The 1,493-nt window shown below is 66.5% G+C and overlaps 1 protein-coding gene across 1 annotated transcript; it reads left to right on the plus strand.

Annotated features, from left to right (window-relative positions):
• Positions 1-901: 901 nt before the first annotated feature.
• EMIHUDRAFT_257362 (hypothetical protein) lies at positions 902-1,387 on the plus strand (the record flags this gene model as incomplete). The annotated part of the gene is made up of 1 exon (XM_005764056.1): positions 902-1,387. The coding sequence occupies one exon, from the start codon at positions 902-904 to the stop codon at positions 1,385-1,387; it is 486 nt and encodes a 161-aa protein (XP_005764113.1).
• Between the last annotated feature and the right edge of the window lie 106 nt (positions 1,388-1,493).

The raw sequence follows: 1,493 nt of genomic DNA on the forward strand, positions 1-1,493 counted from the left end.
CGGCGGCGGCGGCGGCGCCGCCAAGGTTGTTATTAATGGCGCCGGCGCCAAAGGCGAAGGTGGTTTTGGGGGACTCGGCGGTGGCAAAACCGGAGAACGCTTCGGGGGGTTGGGGGGCCCCTTCGGGGGTTTTTCCCCGGACCCAAAAACCCAAAGAGGCGTGCGTTAATGAGGGCCAAGGGTTCTTCCAGTGCCTTCATGGGTCCCGGTGACCATGGGGGGAGGGGGGGAGGGAGATTTACCCCCTGGCGCGCCCTTTGGGAGGTGCCCTTTTACCGGGGGCCCAGACGCACCCTCGAGGTCTCCCTTGAGCAGTGACCCTCCCCCCCCCCCCCCCCCCCCCGGAATAGGTATGAGAGGTTACCCTGGATGGGCGGGGCCTCTACTCGCCAGGGACGTGCCTCAACTATCATATAAAAAGCCATGAAAAGAATTTCAAAAATAAAAAAGGACTTTCGAAAGATTTTTTTTGGCCCGAGCTACTCGAGTACACCTCTCACATCCAGGGCCGGGGAGCTAAGAACAAAGAGAAGCGCACCCAGCGGGCCGGATGATCGGCATCGGGTTACGGGCTAGAGAGCCCTAGCCCTGGGGGGTGCGCGTTCGCGTAAACGCACAACCCCGCACCCCGCATAGCGGGTCAGCAAGCCCTAGAGAGGGCTGGTGCTCCGGGGTCAGTATTGCACGATCAGCAGTCATGGCGCAAGACCGTGGCAGCGGGGTCTCCGGCTTCGCCCCGGCCCTCACGGCGCCTCCTTGCTGCCGCTCGAGGCGGGGGCCGATTTCCTCTCGCGCGTGCCGGAGCTGGCGAGGCCGTTGCCAGATGGGGAGGTATTTTTGTCCGAGCTACACGCTGTCGCCGCAGAGCAACGCGTCCGCCCATCGCCTCGACTCCCTCTCGATGGAGTCGGTGCTGGAGGCTTTCCGGGTGCAGCAGGACCCACAGGCTCGGCCCGAGCACATCCGCGACGCGAACCTCTGGCTCGAGCGCTTCCAGTCGACCACCGAGGCGTGGACGGTCGCCGACGGGCTGCTCTCGCTGCCGGCGGAGCAGGTGGGCAACGGCTCGGCGCACGTGTTCGCGGCGCAGACGCTGCGCGCCAAGATCCAGTACGACTGGGCCGAGCTGCCTCCCCAGTCGCACGCCGCGCTCCGCGACAGCCTCCTCGCGCACGCCGTCCGCTACAGCGCCGGCCCGCAGGTGGTGCTGACGCAGCTCTGCCTCGCGGTGGCGACGCTGGCGCTGCACATGGAGGCGTGGGGCCAGGCGGTGCCCGAGCTCATCGGCCGCTTCACCTCGCCGCCGGCGGAGGCGCTCGCCAACCCGCCCTTCGGGTCCCTTCCCTTGCTGGTTCCTGAGCCGCTTTCGGAGCCGCCCTCTGTTTAGGCGCTGGCCAAGCTGCCCTGCCTGCTCGAGCTGCTGACAGTGATGCCGGAGGAGGCGGAGAACTTCAAGGTGCGAATCCACTCGTTACTCACGCCGCCCGGTCCTC

This window comes from Emiliania huxleyi (genome assembly GCF_000372725.1).
Source record: "Emiliania huxleyi CCMP1516 unplaced genomic scaffold EMIHUscaffold_6086, whole genome shotgun sequence".
Taxonomy (NCBI): Eukaryota; Haptophyta; order Isochrysidales; family Noelaerhabdaceae; genus Emiliania; species Emiliania huxleyi.